This window comes from Anneissia japonica, unplaced genomic scaffold (genome assembly GCF_011630105.1).
Source record: "Anneissia japonica isolate Jap-2015-1 unplaced genomic scaffold, ASM1163010v1 scaffold673_len1821605_cov196, whole genome shotgun sequence".
In the NCBI taxonomy this organism is placed as follows: domain Eukaryota; kingdom Metazoa; phylum Echinodermata; class Crinoidea; order Comatulida; family Comatulidae; genus Anneissia; species Anneissia japonica.
Genome location: NW_022717449.1, coordinates 1325941 through 1347572, shown reverse-complemented (window position 1 = coordinate 1347572; position 21632 = coordinate 1325941). Strand labels below are relative to the sequence as shown.

Below are 21632 nucleotides of genomic sequence, written 5' to 3'. Positions count from 1 at the left end.
TTTACCCGGCAGAACGAAAGAAGGAAACTCCGCTTTTCAGTCGTCTTAGGCGCCTGTTTTTTGACAAACAATGACCTTTCAGAGGTCAAATTGCTGTCAAGAATATGAATTGGCTGCTTCGCAGCAATTAAATGTATACTGTATACATGCAGATGTTAATCTACCTAGGCAGCACACACACACACACACGTTGTATCCTTCATCACTAAAGCATGCTTTTTGGAAAATATGAAGTCATACATCACTTCAAAATTCCCAGACACTTGCAAGCTCTGGGAACCACTTGGAAATAAGCATATCCAAGACTTCCTCAAGGAACTAAAAATCTATAAATTTCATACTTTTAATTTTTTACCTAATTTCAATGCTGATAAACAACCTTATTTCTAATAATGTTGTTATAAAAAATAATTCCAACAATACATTTCTGGCTGCCTAAAATCTTAAGCGTTGACATTAGAATATGACCTTTGAACCAGGGATTAGCAGAATGTACCTGAAAGACATTCTCAACTTGGGAGCTTAGTCATGATTTAATTCGTTGGTAGATAATTATTGTTTGTGTTACTGCCTTGTAATTTTTATGAGGATAGCTTTTGACGGCTTTTGCAGCTGAATAAAATTTAATTGATTGCATTAATACTGTAAGTCTATTCAAGTACATATCAACATTAATATGCCGGTCTTATAAAGCGAACTTGTCATTGCAACAAACACCTATGAAACAAATAGATACTGAGCTCTCTGGTAAATTCTATAATACTGCAATTATTAAAAAAATCAGTGCATTGGTATTAGAAACGTGGGAAAACTGCCCTGCCAAAGACAAGCACATGATTCAAAACTGAGATACTTAAGTTTTGAGAGCTTGAAGTGTTACAGATACGCCAACCACATCCACCAAGATGGTGTCTCTTGAGACAAGGTTAACAGACAAGGTGATAAATGAATTAGTTATCGTATAAGCAGTGGCAATTCACTCATATTCCCATCTTTTTATTGATACATACTGTAAACATAGATAAAAATAACATGTTCAGTTCAGTAATTACTTGCATGCATACAAAACACACCCTTACATGCATAGACATAAGAAGAATTATTTGCATCTTTAGTATAAAGTATAAAAAGGAGTTTCTTGGCTAGTCCCCTTTTCCATTGTACACTCCCAAATGCATCAAATTGTGTATTTTAAAGAAAATAAATACAAATATAAATGAAAAATCATATAATACATCCATATATGCAGGACACATCAAAGATATACACAAAAACACATCCGTATATGCAGAACAAACCAAAGACACACAGAAAAACACAAATATACAGAAAAAACCAACGACACACACAAACACACCCATATAGTGGATATAATATCTCCATGCTCACATGCTCACAAGCTAGTTCTCTCAATCTTGATTTCCACTTAATGGAAATATGATACATTTAAATTAAATGTGCATGTTGCTTATTAATTTATTTTGCATACTGCATATCTTTGTCACCTCTGTAATATATACAAAAAGTACATTTATGGTTACTCAACATACAATTTTATCTTGCATTTGTACTCCATTCACAATGATAATTGTGCTGGGATATGGACCATCAGTATCTACATTCCAGTTCCATGCCATCGTTTCAGTTTTTGTGGGGTTTATAGCAAGTCCATATTCATTGAATATATCATATAGTAAACCAATTGTTTTTTGTAATTTATATATTTCTAAGCTGTGAAAGCCAAGGCCATCGGTATAACCCCCTTCACTGTGTGTGTAAATACCCCTTGATGGTGCTTTTTGCCTTTGTTCTCTGTTTGTAGCTTCATTGAGTATGTTAAATGTACTTTAAATATTTTCTAAGTTTGCCTCTTGGCACTTTTTTCGAAAAATACGGATCACATAGTCAAGATATAGGTTAAAATGAGCAGATGCTTCTGATCCTCCTTGTCTAACACCAGATTTGGTTTCAAAGAGATCAAATTTAGGGTCATCGCCAGCAATAAATGAAAAAGTGTTCTTGTATAAGTTTTCAATAATATTGATTATAAAACATGTGTATACTCCACATGTGTATACTCCACATGTGTACATTTATGTGCATGCATCTGCATACTACTCTATATTCCCACTACGTGCCACGCCTCATATTTTATGCAAGTGCATGATGCACTTAAGGTTGTGTGAGCGCTGCATTCATAGATTATAAGTGTATATTACAAACATGAGATAGATGTGTATTAGAACAATTGATAGGTTAAGATGGGATGCAATCAATCCCACTGCACTGGAGCGATTGAATATAATATCTTTTGTTCAAGCAAATATTTCTATTGTGATATTTTGTTGCATTTAGCTATCTAAAATAACCTTATGCTATTTTTATAAGTTCTACAGTATATGTTGATCTTGTTTTTTCATTGTTTATTTTGCTTATATATATAGTAACATAAAAGTATAATTTTATGAATATTAATAATTTATGAAGAATTAATGGATCTCCATGTAATATTGTGTGTACCAGCACATTGTTTTCATTGTCACAAGGATAGCCACTTATGAGCGATCTTGCCACAGAATAGTCACTTGTTCTTTTGTATTGCGTTCTTTGGGCACAAAAAAAAACACCTTTAAACAAATAAATAATAAATGCATATAAATACAAATAAATAATAAATCAAATAAATTTATGAATCTTAAGGAGAGATTAAGTTTTAATTTGAACCCAGAACTCTTGGATTTGATGGAGGGCACCTTAACCTCAAAACTGCAACCTTACTTTTACTCTTACCTTCAGTTTTCTTTCAATATTTTTACCTTACACTAAAAAAAAATAATGTAGTACTAACCAGTAAAATCCACTTTTCCATACAAATTCTGAATTTGAGGAGCTTTTCCAAGTTTGAATAGATACAAACTAGTAAAAAAAATATAATAATATTTGGATTTTAATGTTAATCATATAAATTGCATACTTATATTATGTTAGAAAAATTTGTGATAAATTATGGATACAAAATCTGAAGCCAGTTAACTACTAAAGCTCTGTCTAGACTATCAAATGTTCTTTGACAAAGAACTGTTGTATGTCCATATATAGACATGTTGTACCTATATATGGTCATGATGTGAAATCATCATGACCATATTTAGGTATCTCACATGTTTTTGTCAAATAAAATGTTGTAGTCTGGAAAGGGCTTAGGAGATTTTTGTCTGCCAGATTCAGAAGATTATGTTTGACAAGATTTTGTCTGATAGAGTGTATGCTATGCTTGTTCCAGAAATATCTGAGCAAATACACTGTGTGTCTTTCTAATGTCTGTTGAATGTCTGATGTTGCACTACTCTATCATATACTGTCATTTGAGCATAGCCCTGTCTACACTGTCAAATTTTCTTAGAAAAGAAACTATTGTATGGCCATATATAGTAATGATGTGCCTATATATAATCATTATGTGCCTATATATGGTCATTATATGATGTCATCCTGACCAAATTTAGGGATGTCATGCGTCAAATAAAATGTTATAGTCTTGATAGTTAACAGAATTTGATAGTGTATGCTTTACAGTATACAGAATTATTCCTGCTTTCATCCAAGAAATTTTTGAATACTGAAACTGTAAACATACAAAACTTTTTATCTCTGATTGGCTATAATGATGTATTATTATAATGTTAAAAACAAATGATTTGTGGGAGAATTACTTTGCTTTTTAGACACAAGTTTTAATCAATTTCAAACTGATGGAAAATAAACAGTGAGTTCATGACTAAAAAAAAAACTTGTAAGAGAATTTTGATAGTAATAAATGTAGCCATGTAGCCATGCTAGTCTAAATAATAAACTGCAAATGACAGATAACAGCAATTAAAGACTAACAATAGTTATTAATTATAAGCCTTTGATCTCACAGCATGGTCATCAAGAGAAAATTAGTATTATGCTATCAAAAGTTTGTAATTAATAAAATTTGTTAGTTGTTACAATGTACAGCAGGAGTTCACAAATCATCAATGGACAGTGCTCCAACTGGACGAATAAACCCAAGGATGAGTTTATTGCACATTCCTTAACAAGAGAATGAATGAAGTTTGGCAGTCTCACTGACTATAGTCGATAAATCTAAAAGTCGTCCCATTACAATATCACAATTTTGGCAAGCAACAATTTTCTATACACACAAATGCAAACATCCTGAACTCCCTTGTGCTGAAATTGGCAGTAAACAGTAGTGTGCCAGCAGGGGCTCCAGTCGGCCCCTTAGTTCTCACCCCTGTCAGAAATGCCAGACCACCCCCTCCCCGGGGTAAGTTTCTGCAGCCACTGCTGGCAATGAGATAGCCTGTCTTGATACAGAGATGCATCAGGTGACTGTTGAAATGCCTTACAAGTGTGACTATTGTATGAAACAGTTGGATTGCCTGTATAAGGTCATCAGCATTTGCATGGGTCACCAATACGTACCTGAGAGCATGTACACAATATACTACTCGAGGCATGTTTTTCCTGTCATAAACATCTGTTGTTTCTGGATAAAATATCTAAGATAAAAAACAAAATGATATAAAAAATTTTTAACAATATTGTTCTTCGTTTTAAATTTTGCAGTAGAATATCATCTAATTCAGCCATATGATACTATAATAAAAGAAATCTGGACAAATTTTTGACAATACTAAAAAATTATAATTCATATCTTTAAACATAGCTTTTCTTTAGATTGACAATAATTTTTATAATTCTTATTAAATAACACATCATCAGCCCAGTGGGAATATGTATCACTTCTCATTTCACTTTCATAGGAGAAATTTTAACATCATGTGCACACACTTTAATCTGGTAATGTTACTAGTTCATTGTATTCTCACCTCTAAATGGTTTTTTTTTTTATATATCATTTCCTTCTTTTATCAAAGCTTAATAAAACAAATAACATAATCAGATATAGTACATAATACAATATATAAAAAATGTATTCATAGAAATGACATCATTATTTCTTTGTACCAAGGCAACAACTGACCCTGTGGTCTTACCTGTGGTAATCCTATATCCTCCATTGACCTTAGCCAGTAATTTATATTATCTGTATGTCGGAAATGAAGACCCTTTGACTGTAAAATGAAAAAAAGAAAAACATAATTTGTAATAGTACATAAATTATCTTCCCCTAAGAATTGAACATTTTGACTCGTATCTGAATTAAAGACCACTGTAGACATTTTAGTTCAGCTTCCTACATTTGAAATAAGAACCATGATACATAAATATCAACCATTTGAGTATAATTATTTTTAAAGATAAATATTTAAAAAGACGCACTGTTTAAAATCTTGAACTTGTAAGAATTAAATGACTGAGTAAAGTAGCATTTGAATGCTACATGTAGTGATTTTAACTTTAACTTTCTTACATGATGAAGTCACTTTCTTTCTGGATTGTAGCCAATTTGGAAATTCCCCACGTTATTTAAAACATAAAGGATATTAAAATTTCCGATTGAGACACAAAAAACTGTCTGTGGAACAATTTGGAGAAGCTGAGACCTAGACTTCTAACACAATGGTCTTGAGTTCCGAGATTGATGCTAGGTACACATTACAGGTGTTCTACGATAAGAGCCACTGATTCTACGTTTTTTGCCTCCACCCACCCTCTTAGGCCCTATAAAAATATTATTAGTTTATCACCATATCTGGGTAGGAAAAGTGATGAAGGAGGGAGGGTTTTTTTTTTAATTTTTTATTTTGCTAAAGCCAAATATCACTCTTGGTTTGTTTGCTGGTGCATTGATATTCAAAGTAAAACATGATTTAGATAATACAAACAATATCTACTAATTATTTTAATAAAATAAATTTTTTTTTTTTAATTTTAAAAATAAAAATTTTCAATTTCTTTTTTCAGTACCATAGAAGACAGCGCGCGGGGGTGATAAACTAATAATTTTTTTTTATTGGGCCTTCCCATGGAGGAGCATAAAGGATATGGTAATTGTATGAAATTGATTGGGGGGAGGGGGATAAATTAGTTACACTACTACGCAGGGGCAGAATTAGAATGTATTTGATCTGTGCGCTACATGCAACAACTAGCAATACTATAGGTAGCATGTTGGTCAACTTCTGGATCCCGAAGACAAAGAGATTAATAAACAAAAAATACTTTGATTCTCTACTTTTCTGTATTGTGAGAAAGTAGTTCATTTTTTACATGTTTTTCTATATTATTATAATTTTGCCAAGATCATTTGTATTGGCACTTCAAAGCAACTGCATCAATGCCTTGCCCAGCTTTTTTTTCTAAACTAACACTGTTAGTTTTAAGTGTTTATATACTGTACTGTGTATTTTATTATGTGAATTTTATGTGTTACTGTATTGACAGAGATAGTGTCATACAATCAGATCATCTTTTCATTTCTTATCTCATTGTATTATATTTCAAATCTTCAGGCCTAAAAAAATGTCTATGTTGACTTATAAAATGTGAAAAATAAAACTTATAACGCATACTTAACTGAAGTCGGGTCAACTTTCAGTTGAAAATTAACAAATATTTCATTTCCAGGTCTAATTTTATAGGTAAACGGGACCTGAATTTAACACTACGAACAAGTTTCTATATTATTTTCAGAGATCCCATAATTGACATGCAATAATTCCAGAAATTGTTGTAATAAAGACTGTAAATTAGTGAAACTGAAATATTTTGATTTGTGTCTCAAAGACATTGTAGTTGACAATCAGTTTATTTTATTTAAAGTAATTTAATAGTTTGATTAAATTTGTAGAGGTTTCCTAGATTTTGTTGTTATTTTGATATCACTACTTTCTTTATATATATATAATTCAAATGAGCATATTTAATAGGTTAGATTTTTAGAGGTTTTAAGACTTTGTGAATTTTTTTAATTTTTAATTTTATATCTGTTTTGTATTTCATTAAAAAATTGTAAACATAACTTTAAATACATTTTTATCAAAGAAGCTAAAATTACTCATATGACATAGTTTGCAATAGTAATAATTTACAAGATTGTTTGAAAAAAGTTCTAGGCCTGTTAATTAGCAACGGAAGCTAGGAAGGAAACTGTCAATTGAACCCATTGAGAATAGTTTGACTAAACCAGCCTAAGAAATAAGAGTTTAAAACTTGATATACATTCTGTAATTCATCCTTTCCTGTGTGCTAAAGAAATGAACAGAAATATAATAAGAGCTATTTATAACTTGCCAACTTTAGATATTAAAAAACAATGAAACACTGCACTCTAAAAATTGAACATTAAATTTCAATGAATTGCTCCACTTTCAATATTTAGTAGGTTATTTAATAGCGTTATATTTGAAATTAGACCAAGAAATATATCTTCCCTATGTCAGACAAATAATAAATTCCCATATTTTACATAGATCCTTGATTAAATCTATTTAAAGATTTTTGTAGAAAAATGTTTGTAAATCTGCAGAAATGGTATTGTTTCAATATGCATTACATTTGAAGATGATAATCAATAAACAATCAAAAAATAAATAGATTCATGATGAATTTGTTATAATATTAATCTTAGATATGATCAAGGCCTTGATAATAAAAAAGCGTCCACTCTAAGACTAATCCATATATATCCTAGAAACCAGCAGAATGAAAACTTAAAAAAAAAAAAAAAACAACTAGAGAGACAGTATGCACACTGTTAACCAGCACTCTTATTTCTCAATAAGGACTTACTGTACCAGTTCAGAATTCACTTAAGCTCAAAAGATGCTGGTATCTCATTAGCCTATCCCTCAGAGAAAAATAAATATATATGAATCAAATTTGTTTTTTTTTAAATTATTAATTCTTTGGGCATTTCATTGGGTTTCAACAGCTTCCCCTTGATGGCAACAAGATAAAAAGGAGTTGGACAGCCCAGTGTTACCCAGAAAAGAAACAATAAGGTGTGGTGTGGAGGAATGTATGTATGGTAAATATCTATCAGCACATAACATTTTAACTTTAAAGTTACATCAAATAGCATATTAGCAAATAACATTAGTCTCTCGAAAGTTTTTTTTTGTCAAATTAATTCCACAAGTGGACGGGAAGGTCAACGACCTCTCATGGCACCACATGTGCTATTTCAAAAGTTTTGTTACAGGGTCATTCACAAGGAGCAACAGCAGCAGGAGCCCATAAGCAAAGTGAAGATAACAAAAATACATAGCAACTGCGGCCTTATTAAAATGGATCATCATCGATAAGGAGGTACTGTACTGTACTTCTCTACTTTAGTACCTCCTCACATTAGCAATAATTGTTTTTATTTTTAGATGATCAAGTAAGGGTTTGAAACCTGGAGCAGGCCGGAGTGCCCGTCTCTCTTTCTTTAGCGTTTGGGCCAGATTCTGTGCAAGGCAGTGCAGTCTGTTTTACCTTCCCAGCATATGCTGGTACCCAGTTATACACCTGGGTGGATAGAGACAATCGTAGATAAAGTCTCTTGCCTAAGGACACAAGCGACTTGCACAGCGAGGGTTTCGAACCCCTGACCTCAACGTTGAGAGTCTGAGCCACAACCGTTGCGCCAACTGCCTCTACAGATGATTAAGACAATAGAAAAAGCCCATGACAGTGTCACTGATGACTTGATATCGATGATAACGGGCAATGATTATTATTAATGATCTAGTTTCTGGAAATATCTATGATATTGATCACAACCAGACCTTGATTTAAAGAAAAAGCAGGAGAGCTACTTTTAAATCAAGGTCTGTCACAACAATAAAAAAGATAATTATAAAATAATGAGGTTTGAGAATATAACAAAATGATGCAACTCGTATGACTAATTCTTACTAAAATTAATTATAATTTACAATCTTTGATTACTACTGTACATGTGCGTTTGTTCTGATGCTGCACTAGTATCAACAGTCTTTTTGGATTTGGGTGCTCTGTGTAGTTTCTTAGCCATCCGTTTGTTGTAAAAGTTTCATTGGTTCTAGAAATTATAATTAATTTTTGTAAGAATTAATCATACGAGTTACATCGTTATATTTTCAAACCTCATTATATTATAATTATCTTTTTATAATACTTAAAAGTATAATATATAAAAGTAAGCATATCACAAGCTGAACTGTAATTTTCAATTTTTGTTTTAGCTTCAACACAAACATTAACATCAACATGAACACTGAATAAAAATTCTTCTGAAAGCATAAGTGAAAAAATGCAGCATCCTCAGTTTACTTTTAATTGTCATATTGTTTCGGTTTAGAAATGGTTGAAGAGGCAAATTATTCCATAGGATTGTTGTTGAATATGAAACTTTGATCAACAATCAGACAACCTTATAATATTATACATAATGCAATAAATCAAATCTTTGGAATTCCCAAGTTACATTTCAGGATTTTCCGAGCACTATAATATACTTCAAAATCACACTCCCTGGCAGGTTTTTACTTCCGCAGCACATTGTAAATTCATTCATTGACGGGATCGTTTCCGCAATTCCAGCGATATCATTGGGCGTTGTGATTCCAGATTACATCCTGGTGGATTTGCAATAAGAAATTTGAAAATCCCTGGAGTATACTTAACTTACTTAAGTAAACCTAGTCTCAATAACAATTGTGTTTTTAATAGAAACTATATAATATACAATTACTCTTCCATTACATTTCATGTAAAATGAATAAAGAAACCGAAGTTTGACTTCCTAATATTTTTGAAAGGCGCAAGCTGCGGGCCAATCTGTTTGGGATGAAACTACCATACGGTGGACAATGGCGATATCAATTTATGTACTAAAAAAAATAAATATAGCAGGAAATGTATATAGCATCCACGATGTATATTAATCTCAAAGGTAAATCTGTTAGCTTATAGCAATCAAAATAATCTGGAAGGGCCTCCCTATCCGGTGGTTTTCTATTGTATTGTTTATCATAATAACAAGTTGTAAAAAGTAGCCTAAACAAACCACAAAATTACAGTACGAAGATTCCTCAAGCCAAAAATTTAAAAAAAAAAATGAATTTTACTTTACATATTTTATAGTTAGTTTATCATATTTTTTAAGACCAACATTATTAAAAAGTGGAGCTCTAAGTATGTCATTTCTGCCCTCTAAAACCTTTATTTGGCCCCTCACAAGATTGAGAATCTGTCCTATTAACTGTGTAATACTATTTCAAACTGAATTTTCATTCTTTGTTTCAAGACCATTATAACTAATATACATGCATAATGATACGGGTTACTACCTATATGCCCATGAACATCTATATGCCGTACAGCATAACTGACGACAAAATTGTCATTCTATTATGTTTCTTCTGCGTAATTATTTATGGAAGCCTCAAGGCCAACATTTTTATGAAATTCATTTTTTAATACTAGTTGAATGATGTTAGCATCAGTGTTGTGTATCTAATATACTGTATTGCCTAATGACAGGACTGTTTGTAATTCTAACTTTTTTGTGTGGTATGATTTAGAAAAAAAGAACTTTATATTTGTAATCAATACCAACAAATACACAGTAAATGTACCTAAGAGAGGGATTCGGCGATGTTTGTTTACAGCCAGTCACATGAACTACGGTGGGTGTACCATGGAAAACATTACAGTGCGATCAGTATGAACGTATAGGAAAAGGTAATGTTATGGTTTCGAAAACAACCACCCATAGTTAACGTGAGAAATAAATGGTAAGGAAAGGCAATACAATTGTTCAAAATAGTGTTTATTTACTTATTCTAGCATTCTCCTTACATTGTGTATGCTTTGAAGTTTGTGTGATCCTTTGTAAACCTTAGCTAGCCTAGTCTAGTCTGCGGGTCGAAGACTCTCATGCATACCTAAACCGGCTGTAGATATGCAGGGCCTAGACCTAATATTTATCGAAAATCTCAAATTTCCATGGACGACAAGTCACACAAAGTTTGTGTGGTAAATTTTGGGACATCAACAATCCACTTTAGATTAACTTAAATTATGTTCAAAAGAACAATATACAGCAATTATGATCTTTACAGCAATAAGATGGGATAGCCACCATAGCAATCTCCGCTGTGCCAGTCCATTGTTTACATCCAACACCCAAGTTAGGTAACGTTACACCCATTGACGAATCCTTCTATTCCCTTAATTTGCAAACTTCATTACAGAATCTGCTACATGATTTCAAAATAGTGCTGACCAGGGTTCACTTACCGTAGATAAATCCCTGGATAGCGGGCATATCCTAATACTGTGGTTTGGGTGCTGGGTTGGTTTGGAACGTCCATCTTAATCTTATATTCATTCACATTTCCAAACATCTCTACACTTGTTTTTACAGAGCATAGAGATTAATTGTATTTTGGGCTTTATAAATTTAAACCCATTAACCAGCATTAACAATGTCAGTTATTTTCTCCAATTTTACTGCCAATCATTACTGGTTGGCATAATATTTCCCATGTCCCATTTTTATGAACAGAGAGAATATTTTGAAATTACATGACTTTTCTAGAGAGACAATTATTTTTAAAGTTCTGAAACTTTTCCTGATTTTCCATCATTTGAACTGATTGAAAACTTCAATATTAAGAGTTTCTGTTCTACTTTCCATGACAAGTATGAACAAACTTTCAAATTCTGTTGATTTTTCCAGGTCCAATGAGATAATATTTCCAGTTTCTATTACCAATCAAACCAAATGCAAAACAATCTTGTTTATTATTATGAACATTGAGTGAAAGCTCAAATTTCACACTCTGTCTCCCCCCCCCCCTCCCTACAGTATCCATACCAATTTACGATAAAACCTTACAATAAATTCTGTTAATATTCCCCAATGATTTAAGTATAAAGGACAGATCTTGACTTCGGGAGAGTTTGGGGATTGCAAATTCTGAATCAATTAGGGTGAATTCTGAATCAGTAAGGATGCATAATTTGAATGTAGTTTAAACTTATTTGGGAAGTTATACGTCCATCAGATTATTGTAGAGTTCCAAGAGAATGTACACTATTTGTATTACTTACTTTTGATATACTTTTGGTGTTAGGCTTTAAGCTATTGCTTATATGCCCCTCTATGGACTCCCTGCCATGCTCTCATATAAGGGTTAAACTTCAGTGGGTGTGATCCAGTGTTTCCTTAATTTATTTATAGATGAAGCTTTTACTACTGTTTCCTGTTTTGCTTTTTTGGCTGAATTAGACACATGATTCGAGAAATTAAGTTTATTATCGAAAAGCACACTTAGGTTACTTAATAATGCATGCCTTCTCATATTATGTGCTATGAATTTTCATATTTGTTCTTCCTATTGGATATCTGTTTTTGTTTGGTTTCTGCTATGCATATGATTCCAAAATAAAGATGAAATGAGATTCATGATTTACAGGATAATAATCATTTATAAAGCGCCAATATCATTAAACCGAAGTAAAAATCAAAGGCATTTGCATATTTAGATGTTAAAATGGTGTTAGAGTTCGGTCTTACTGTAAAAATAGCAACTGAAAGTGAGTTGGCAATATCCAATACTGATCCAATACTGATTAATGCTTTACTGTATATTTCAAGTATACAATGGAATTATACATTACTCTTATTTATGCCAAAGAGTATAGAATTCCAAAGAGGTCTGACTGTCCTGATTTTGTGAGCAAGCAATGGAACTTCAGGAAACTACTACCACAAAATAGGGGGTGTCCTATTAACTTTCGAAAGAGTTCGAAACTTGAACATGCATTCTATTGACGCAGCACATTTTTGATACGAACGCCTTTTACGTTCTTTTGAAAATGCCCTCTAGTTTGTGGTAGTACTTTTTGAGATAGGACTGCATTCCAATCAAACCCTGAGAGAAAAGAGAGAAAACTTTGTTTTGTTTTTACTACCACATATTTTTGAGAGAGAGAGAGGAGAAACAAAAATTAATCTTAGCCCTAATTCTCATTTTTATTAGATCTCACTTGAATTTACAATAAAAAATTGAAAATATTTGAACTATTACTTGGCTTTCAGAGAACTTTCACTCTCAACCATTTTTAGACCACAAATTTTGGTGATAAATTGGTAATTCCTGTACTGAACCAATAAAACAGATTTACCCCTGTAAGTGTCATAATTTCATTAGACGACCACTAACAAGATAATTACTACTATTACTCATGTCTTGGATTGCTCCGACCTGGTCATGGAAAAGTAGTCTTATCCATGGGGAAGCCTACATGGTGTGAATTAATAAAAATCAAATGTTAAGATAATTTTCAGAATAATCAGGCCATTGTACTGCACCATAAATGGTAGTAGATTGGTAAACTTAAATAGCTTTTAGTTCCATTTAATTTTATGTCATGATACTGAATTTGGAATATGAAATTGGCTTTCCTTAAAGTTTGTTATGGGCAAGCCAAGTTTTGTCCATTGGGAAACTTTTGTGGATCATACCATAACACTGTACATCAAGAAAACTTAAGGCAACAATGGATAAGTAAACAAAAACAGGACTTCGACATAACAACAAACACTAAGAAATCAAAAAGGATTTGCAGTTACAGTAAAAACAGAAATGATAGATTAATTGCCGAACATTTATTCATAAATTTGATAGCATTAATAGTGGCCTCAATATAGATCTAGGCTTTCTCAGCCACTATAAGATTTAGTTTGTTACGGACTCCATTGTTCATAATTAGCTCCATGACTGTACAGATAGTTTATCTGCCTAGCTCTTTGCCTAGCTATGCATAAGCTCTTTTCTATTTTGTTTTCAATTTTTTACTTCACACACCTGATGAAGCTGGTATTGACTGCCAGCGAAAGCTTGTGTTAAATAAATAACATCTAAGTTAGTCTCAGAGTGTTGCCTTTTAATTTTCTTTGTATATTGTTTAGACTAACACAGCTTCATTACCAATAAAAACTAATAGAAACTAAGACAATTATTCGAATAACCGGGCTATCGTTTTGTAAAATAGTAATATGACTGGTTAAGACTGGTCACAGCTGAAAATATGTAGAATACTTTAAAAGTAGGTAATGAAATAAATTCAACTTATTTACATCTGACCAGTAGCATTTAAACCGTAGCATAAGCGTTATTACCTGATGATGACGTGGGACACGTCGAAACATGTTGTTCATAAGTTTTATTTACTTCATTAGATCCATTACTGCATTTGTATTTTTAAAAAAACTATGAAACTTGAGAATATCTGGGGAAATAAATTCTTTCTGTTTAGTTAATTATATATAGATATTTAAACTAGAAAGCCAATCAAAACTATTGCACAATTTACAATGTCACATAATAATTATTAATATATTATCAATTTTAGACAAAATGAAATTAATTTTAAATCTAAATCCCGGATCTAAAAATTACACCTCCTTGCGGTAATTTAGTGATCTCATCATGGTTTCCTATTGGAATTTCCATAGTTTGTTGTTTGAATTCTAACCCTGAAGGGCGCTTCTGACACTGCTGGCATGCCTGGTCATGTTACTTGTGACAAATTTCACAGGGAGGTCATTTTCTGAAGAGTCGATAAAAACAAAAACGCGAGACTTAAGTTAGTTAAAAAGATAAAATATGTTATATACTTCCTTAACAAGATTTTGGGGAACACAAAATTTTATAAGATACACAATAATTGAAATTATTTTTCTTCAAATACTACAGCTTTCGATCAAATAATTTCATCTGTTCTTCTTGATGTAGTATAGATATAAAAACAAGTACTTTTTGCTACTATTTTGATCTAACTTACAAAAATTTATATCTGTTTTACTACACTTTATATAATATATATATTATTATTATATATAAATTTTGAGAACTATAAAGGGTCTTTAGGAATATGTTTGTCAGAGACAAGCCATAATATTTCTAATGAACTGATTGTAAGTAACTGTGCAATGTTTCAACTTCTTCAATACAGCAACAGAACACAGCACATTGTCATCATTAGCATATCACCATCATTTATGAAATAAATGTTGCCCATAGAAAGTTTCTCATAAAGCAATTTGTTAAAAAGATATTCTATAAAATATAAACAAAATGGTGGAAGAGTTTGCTGACTTCCTCATTCTCTACCGTTCACCAGACTCCATGAGCGACGGTAGTCCCGCTGTGATATGTCTACAAAAACCAAAATATCCAACCGACTTGCTATTACGTCACAGTCTACAGCTGTAGCGGTTTGTGACGTTACAACTCAAACCAAAAATAAACCAAACTAATCAGACGAAAGGAATTTTTAAGAATGAAATGCGAGGTAATATTTGTTTCGAAATCAAATTTTTAGTATGGATATTTCTAGAATAATGAGTAATATCCATGGGTATAACCTCAAATAAAAAAATAATTACTTTCTGTAATTTTATACTTTAAAATGAAATAAGTTAACTATATACATTAAAAGTATCTGTATGGAAATTTGACAAAGATTTAATAATCAAAACCAAAATTTAATAATGTGTAAGCATGGAGAAAATATATTCTCAATGGTGTAAGCAAAAAATCTAAGCTCATCACTTTACAAGATTGCTGATCTTAGAGCGTACATAAATAATGCATTTCCACATTTGTTTTCTTTCCTACCTCAGTCGTAGTGAAGTTAATAAGGATACAGTGACATTAAGTATGATTCATTACAACAAAATTGCTTTTTACTTGTATCAGCTATTATGTGTAATCTATGAACAAACTAAGCACTGAATCTTAATAACGCCGAGCATCGTTACACAACGGATCTAGTAATGCATGAGTTATAATTTGTTACCCAACTAATCATGAAATTCAATCCTTTCCACAAATCCATCTCTGCCGTCACTTCAAGTCTAACGCTTTTAAATTATTTTACGGTATTCTATGTAATTTTTACAGTTAATTTTATCCGTACTATCTAAGTACAGTATGTTTCTTTATGTAATTCTTGAGAACATAAAAATAAAATGAAAATAAAAGGATTAAAAGTACAAGGAGAAAAATTGAAATAAATATGTGTTGCTAAAGCATGTGTCAATTAAAAAATAAGAAATGAAGGCATGGGTGAATATAGTGATGTGAGTATATGTATACGAATGTCAACACTGATGGCTTGCATGTTATAATCTTTACCGGAAACATCTTTTTCCTTAGAGAATTATAGTAAAAATTAAATGAACCACTTCCTTTAACACTGATTTGAGAAATGACAAATTTCCTATAATTTTTTTTCGTTGATGAAAGACCATAGGACAATTTTAGAACATTTTACAAAACGTCGATTTTACGAATGGTCTTTGCCCTGGATGACGTCATCATCGACCAACTATTACTGTAAAAAAAGTCCGATTGCACATGTTTTACAAAGTGATAATGTACATTTTTATTAATAAAATCAAGTTTGTTGTATTATTTATTAATACAGTAGTTCGATCTTTTCTTCCATTTCTGGTAATAATCACTATATTAATGTAATAAACCTACTGTAACCAGAACAACGAACGACAAACGCAAGTGTTGTTGAATACTGTAGAGCGCACATGTTTAAGATGATGAACGAGAGTGTTGGGCGTTACAAACTTATTGACATCGTGAATGCATGAAACAACACAATTCGAAGATCTAACAGCTAGATAAAAACACGACAGAAAGGTCCATAAAACATTCAGATTTTGAATTAGTTAAAATAATATTTTGTTAAGTGGAAGAATGCCAGCGATTAAAATAATTTGGTTTTTCTCAAAGGTAAATTCAGCTAGGCTCTAGGGTGGGTAGCTTACGCTGCTGCACTGTCAGTTCGTGCTAGGCCTGGCCGCCGTCAGCCTATCGGCGCTTAATGGCAGGGGATAGCTAGGCCTGGTATTGGAAACTATTTTACGAATATTTCAATTTACGAACACCCCTTGTTATCAAGGGGTACGTAAAATGTCTTACTGTACTAATCAAACATCAAAGTACAAATGGGATTATAATACTGTACAATACCTAATAAAATTGAAATTACATATCATTGATGAATTCTTCCTACCAAAATTTAATTTTTAATTTTATACAGAACTATAATGAACACGTAGTTATGGTCATTCATGCCTGAAAAATGAAGCAAAAATATCCAACTTTTAATATTGACAATCATATTTAGTTAAAATTTTGTAATTCTTAATCAGTAATAGAATATTTATATTGAATACTTTTTAATTAAAATGTAAATAATTGTGTTTACTTCATTTATATTTTTGTAAAAGGATAAAATATATATGTTATAATATTATAAACTAATAAAATAATCATATTTTGTTTAATTTTCACATATAATGTAATGCATAATTATATTTTTCAAATATTTTGTACTATATAGTTACTTAAAATTCAGCTATAATAAACATTGGGATCTCTAATATATGCTATGAAAAAACTAAGCATATTACTAATAATTTTCCATATGTTATAGTATCTGAGATAATATCTCGTACTCTACACTAAACCAAGAAATACAATATTTTCAACGCAAGATCTGCCTGACAGATGTGCAACTAATTAGTACAAAATATTCATTACCATATTCTGTATTCAATTCTTTTTATTTATATTGCCACTCAACCTAACCTAGATTGAATAATTAAGTCCCTAATAATTTCAACAGCCACCCTGGGAATTATGCAATTCAGCTTAAGACTTCAATAATTAAATAAATATTGAATCTATACAGTGAATGGTAACTATTCAGGAGTAAATGGGGACAGTAAGATATTACACACTCCTCTGTTATAATGATATAGGAGGAGTTGAGTTCTATAGCCTAGTGGTTAAGATACTTGCCTTCTAATCCCAAGATTCTGGTTTCAATCATGATGGCAGGACTTTCTCTCATGACTAAAGCCAACTCCACATCCTAAGTCTCATAAGAGACTTCGTTTATGAAGCATCATCCATCCAATAATTAGAAAGTTACTCGCTATTGGATATGAATGACATTTATTTAGAAATATGTCATATACGGTAATATAAGTATAAAGCAATAATTTATTTAAACTATCATGTAGTAGAATCTAAATAATCACGGGTTGCATACACCTGGGCCATTGCACCTCAATGTATGAAATGTTTAATTATAACTTTATTTCAGTTTCAATGCAACGGATGATTTGGAATGACCTTTTTCCATAGTTCATACTTTTTAAGCGCTGTGAGACTCTGGTAAAGAGCGCTATATAAATGCTTAAATATTATCATTATTATAATCTAGCTTTTCTAACACCTACATTATGAGTCTCAAATACAGTCTAATAATAGACAGTTCTAGACCGTCAACAAAATGTTCATATCTTCTGGCAATCAACCTAACAAAACACATGTTTTATTCATTCTTATAATCCTGGCTTTTCTAGTTTAATAAACTAGATCTATTTAATAGATGATGTAATGTTTGCCATTTCCTTCATATAACATGCAGATATTTATGTTCCTGTTGCTCATTGATGACGTAGCCAAAAGCAAGCTTGGAGGGGAAGAAACCAAACATGCTAAGAATTAACAGCATGCTAACAACAGAAAAAAATATACTGACTTGATACCTATTGTATAAAGATGAATCAAAATCTGAACTTGTCAATGATGACGGTGAACAAGAAATTTTAAATCAATATGATGACTAATTTCATAAAGTTGATTTTGGTATAATTATAATGTCAACATTTTTAAAGATGATGATGATGATAATGATCATGTTTGCGATATTTGGTTATGCCGATGGTATAATGATTTATGACGATACATTAATATTGATTGATTGATATAATAAATACAATGATTCTTATTAACTTTAATGAGGATAAAAATGAACATGATATTGTTATCTAACTGATTATTACCTACAATAAAAATTATAAGTATTAAAACACAAGCTATCAATTAATGTTTTAATAATCATTAAATTCTTTAGAAATGCCCAACATGATGTTCACATGTTTAGTAAAACTGTTTGAATATAAAGACAACAGGAACTTGCAAATCAAACCTAACATTATAAAAAAAAAAAAAAAGTGTTCACAATTAAAATCACGCTGGGATACAGGAGCTCATCATACTGTCAATAGAATTGCAATTCATTACTCTTCTGAATAGCTAGAAAATTTATGAATAATCCGCTGCTTAACTGATAGACGTGACGCTGTAGTTAAAGTGCTCAACTCACAATTCCAGGATCAGTGGTTCAATCAATGGGTCAGATAAAGTAATGGCAAAATTAATCACTTGTGAAAGACCAAATGACAACCAAACTAATCATTTAATAGTTAGTAGGCTTAGGAATATCACAGTGAATGACCAAAAAGTTCATGTTTGGATAGAAATATTCCCTTTGTTCTTAAGATCAAAAGTTTAATTGCACATGCTTCAAATTAATTTACAATTACTTGGAAAGACTTTAATAGTTACAATTACTTTAATAGTTAAATAGTTTTTTTCACTCTTGCTTGATTAGGTAATTAACATGCATGTCATGTCATTGTCAAGTAAAAAATAAACTATGATTTATGCATGCAATATGTATTCATAAAAAATACTGCCCTCCTCCTCCCATGAAGGGGAGAGTAATGGATCCCATCAACATTTATTTGTTTTTTTTTAAATTTGTAAATCTGTTTTATTAATTTGATATTGTGAAAAACTTCTTTCAAGCCATTTTACCCTGTTAAAACATCTAGTATATTGTTTACTAATTCAATTATCATTTGATTATATATAACTCTCAATTTCTTTTTAACATTCTGAATTGTTTAAATTATGAAAATTGAACAATTACATAGCATTAAACAATTACATCAAAAATATGAATTTTTGATCTAAAAGGCTATAGCCAAACAATTTAGAAAAGGAAACAATCCATAAAATAAGCATACTTTCTGTACCAAACAAGCATGTTTAGGAAAATGTGATACAAGGGTATCCCTTTTTTATGGTACAGTAGTTGATTATAAACAATTTGTTTGTGTAATCATAAATCACTGTTAATTCTCAATCATTTACAGCAAGATTAATAGACAACATAAGCTAGGTGCTTCAGTGATTTAAAGTAACATATGTTATATATTTTGTAGCGATATGGATATTGTTTGAGGACATGAATGATGTTATTAAACACAACAAAATGGAAAATGAGAAGATACTAAACGTTTGCATTGTCTACGAGAATACTTGATATTATACAGTAGTACTATCCTGATCAGATGTACCACGAATATTATAATAGACAGAATATCAGCGAATCGTCGTGCGAGTACGTTTTTCTTAATAATTTTTATAAATATTAATTGAATCATCTAAAAAGGAATAAACACCCCAATAGGAATATTATACTTGTTTATAGTTCGTTCATATTTGGCAGTCAAAAAATTGAATCAAATACTTAGGTATTTTCTGCTCAAAGCCCAGTCATGTTCTTTGAGATCATAGGATCATAGGACTGTTAAACTCTTCAGAGGTCAAGGGTTCAACCTCTTACTTAAGGTACCTGCTGGGTTGAGCTAAAAACCTTGATAGAATTCATATTTGAATGCTTACATTTTATGTACTTTAAAGGAAGTTTTCATTATCATATTATATTTACACTGTCAAATATTGCTGTCAAATATTTCGAAAGTCATAAGCATAACTTTGACAAGTTCTAAAACACAAATTTTTGTACAGAATTTCCGAAAGAACATTAAGTGTCTACTTTTGATATTAACATTTTCATCTCATTCAACAGTACAGTAGGCCTATCCCAGAATTATGAAAGTTTACATAACAGTAGTAGCCTTTTGAACTCTCATCTACAATTAACTACAGGAAATGAGTACATTATACATAAAATCAAAGAGTATAAATAGAACAAGAGAGTGTACTCATGTTTGTAAAAACGTCACTCCCCTAGTCATGATGGAAGTCAACATAGTCATTATGTTGTGCGCTCACTATGTGTGAGTTCACATAAAGTGCGTCTGCATCAATAGTATGATGATAAAGAAAAATAATGAAATCTACCGCCCTCTACGAATGTATTTTATCATGTTGAAAACAGAAATACAAATAAACAATACGCGGTGCATTACTGGGTAATCCATTGGTAGCAGACGTCCTACACTGTCTGCGTATGGTGTATTGTTATTCTATGTTCTCAATGCTCAAGCGTAGTTGGCTCCCTTGTTCTATTTATACTCTTTCATAAAATCTTGCGCATAATTTTGAAAATCACATGACACAAGGAATAGCTACCAGCAGTACAACTTCATTTAAGGACAAGACTGCAACAAAAATTTAAATTGAAAATACAAAAAAACATTGAATTACTTGTTTTATATTTCAATATACCGTATTTACTTGAATAAACACCCTATGCTATAATAATTCTAGGGGGCATTTATTCAAGGGAGGTATTTATTTGAGAGAGGCATTTTTTTTTTTTTTTGGTGTAAAATGGATACGTATACTCAAATGAACGCCCCCTTAATTTCACTGTAAAATGTGGAACTATGAGACATATTTACCATCAAAATGTGTTATTGCATGATCAAGACTTATTGATCCCAACCAGGTTTACTGGAGTAAAACATTAAAAGAATGTATTGAGTATGATGTAGTTTCCATTAGATT

The 21632-nt window shown here is 31.4% G+C and overlaps 1 protein-coding gene across 9 annotated transcripts in view; it reads right to left on the bottom strand.

Moving 5' to 3' along the window:
- Positions 1–21632, bottom strand: part of LOC117110306 (ras GTPase-activating-like protein IQGAP1) — an 87725-nt gene that overhangs the window by 42415 nt on the left and 23678 nt on the right. For all 9 annotated transcript variants that reach the window (XM_033252956.1, XM_033252959.1, XM_033252960.1 and 6 more), the window contains exons 5-7: positions 5049–5126; positions 4474–4550; positions 2849–2916 (exon numbers count right to left, since the gene is read on the bottom strand). In XM_033252956.1, coding sequence (XP_033108847.1) covers positions 2849–2916; positions 4474–4550; positions 5049–5126 — 223 coding nt within the window. The remainder of the gene's footprint in view (positions 1–2848; positions 2917–4473; positions 4551–5048; positions 5127–21632) is intronic.